At 36.9% G+C, this 1,454-nt stretch overlaps 1 protein-coding gene across 1 annotated transcript; it reads left to right on the forward strand.

The window, feature by feature from the left end:
- Nucleotides 1–918: 918 nt before the first annotated feature.
- On the forward strand, nucleotides 919–1,449 carry LOC118732745 (zinc carboxypeptidase-like; the record flags this gene model as incomplete). Its single annotated transcript, XM_036461859.1, has 2 exons — nucleotides 919–1,303; nucleotides 1,354–1,449. Coding segments are annotated over 2 exons (481 nt in total), but the record flags the coding sequence as incomplete, so codon positions are not given.
- Nucleotides 1,450–1,454: the final 5 nt, after the last annotated feature.

Here is a 1,454-nt window from a genome sequence, read left to right on the forward strand (position 1 = left end):
CCCCTGTCTTTTTATTTTGAAATAAGTATTTAGAGGTCGCTCAAAGCGCTCAAAGTTGTCCATGTTTTTTTGTATGGAAAGAAGGTTGTTCGATCAGAAGTAGGGTTTCACAATCGCTCATTTTCGATACCAACCAACCTTGGATTAAGGGAAACCTACATACCAAATTTCGTTGAGATATCTCAATTTTTGCTTGAATTATCGTGTACACGGACGGACGGACAGACGGAAAGACGGACGGACAGACAGACATGGCTTAATCGATTTCTTTTTTCATCCTGATCATTTATGTATACATTTGTCTATATCTATCTCGATTCGTTTTGGCTGTTACAAACAACCGTTATGTGAACAAAATTAATATACCCTTGTGCACAAGTGCGCTCGGGTATAAAAATCAAAAAAAAATGTATCTCAAAGAAAATTACGAATATAAAAAAAAAGTCATCACGTGTTCATTTGTTTGAGTCACTTATGTATGCAGTATACATATGTATATGTATAAGTATAGCACTCAAAAATCCCTTCTGAACTATATATTATATATTTTCAAGTCAGGAAACAAATAAAATAGCTACAAAAAGTCGCGATTTTGGCTGTCTAGGACGGAAATTTTGATAACAGGCAGATAACAAATAATTTTTTTTCGTAATCCGGGCTTATTAGCCCTTTCTGAATAGAGAAATAAGGCTGGTGTTTTTAGTTTTAAAAATGGGTATAGGAGGAAATCTCCAATGATTGTTAGAACCCGATATAATATATGTATTTGAAAAATTAAAAACAAAACTTCCTCCAACACTTTTTATAAAATTTCATATTAGAAAAGAGAAGATATAGAACAAAATTAACCAAATCTTTTACTCCTGCATACCTAATAAAGTAACAAAAAACTTTTCTCAATAATTTTAAACTCCGCAGCTTTATTGATGTTGAGCATTCTCCAAAAACTACGGCCGATTTATCCTTTGGTTGGACACGCTATTATCCCTTATCAGCAATCGAAGGGCTTTTAGATGAAATACTAGCAGAACACCCGACAGTTACAAGTGGCATCGATATCGGCACTTCCTATGAAGGACGTAAAATACGAGGCATTAAGATCTCATACAAAGAGGGTAATCCTGGTATCTTTATCGAATCCAATATACACGCACGCGAATGGATCAACTCAGCGACGGCTACTTGGTTCATTAATCAGCTTCTAACATCGACAGATTCCGATGTGCGCGATTTGGCCGAAAACTTTTATTGGTATATTGTGCCAGTTTTGAATGTGGATGGCTTCGTTTGCACGCATGAAACGGTATGTTTCCTCATATAACTGAACCACTTGTCTCACTCTCTCCCCTTTAGGATCGCATGTGGCGTAAGTCTCGCCAAACAGTTGAGGGATCAGCATGCATAGGGGCCGATCCGAATCGTAACAGCGATTCGCATTGGATGGAGAATAGCGG

Source organism: Rhagoletis pomonella, unplaced genomic scaffold, assembly GCF_013731165.1.
Source record: "Rhagoletis pomonella isolate Grant_MI unplaced genomic scaffold, Rhpom_1.0 Rhpom_scaffold_26701, whole genome shotgun sequence".
In the NCBI taxonomy this organism is placed as follows: Eukaryota; Metazoa; Arthropoda; class Insecta; order Diptera; family Tephritidae; genus Rhagoletis; species Rhagoletis pomonella.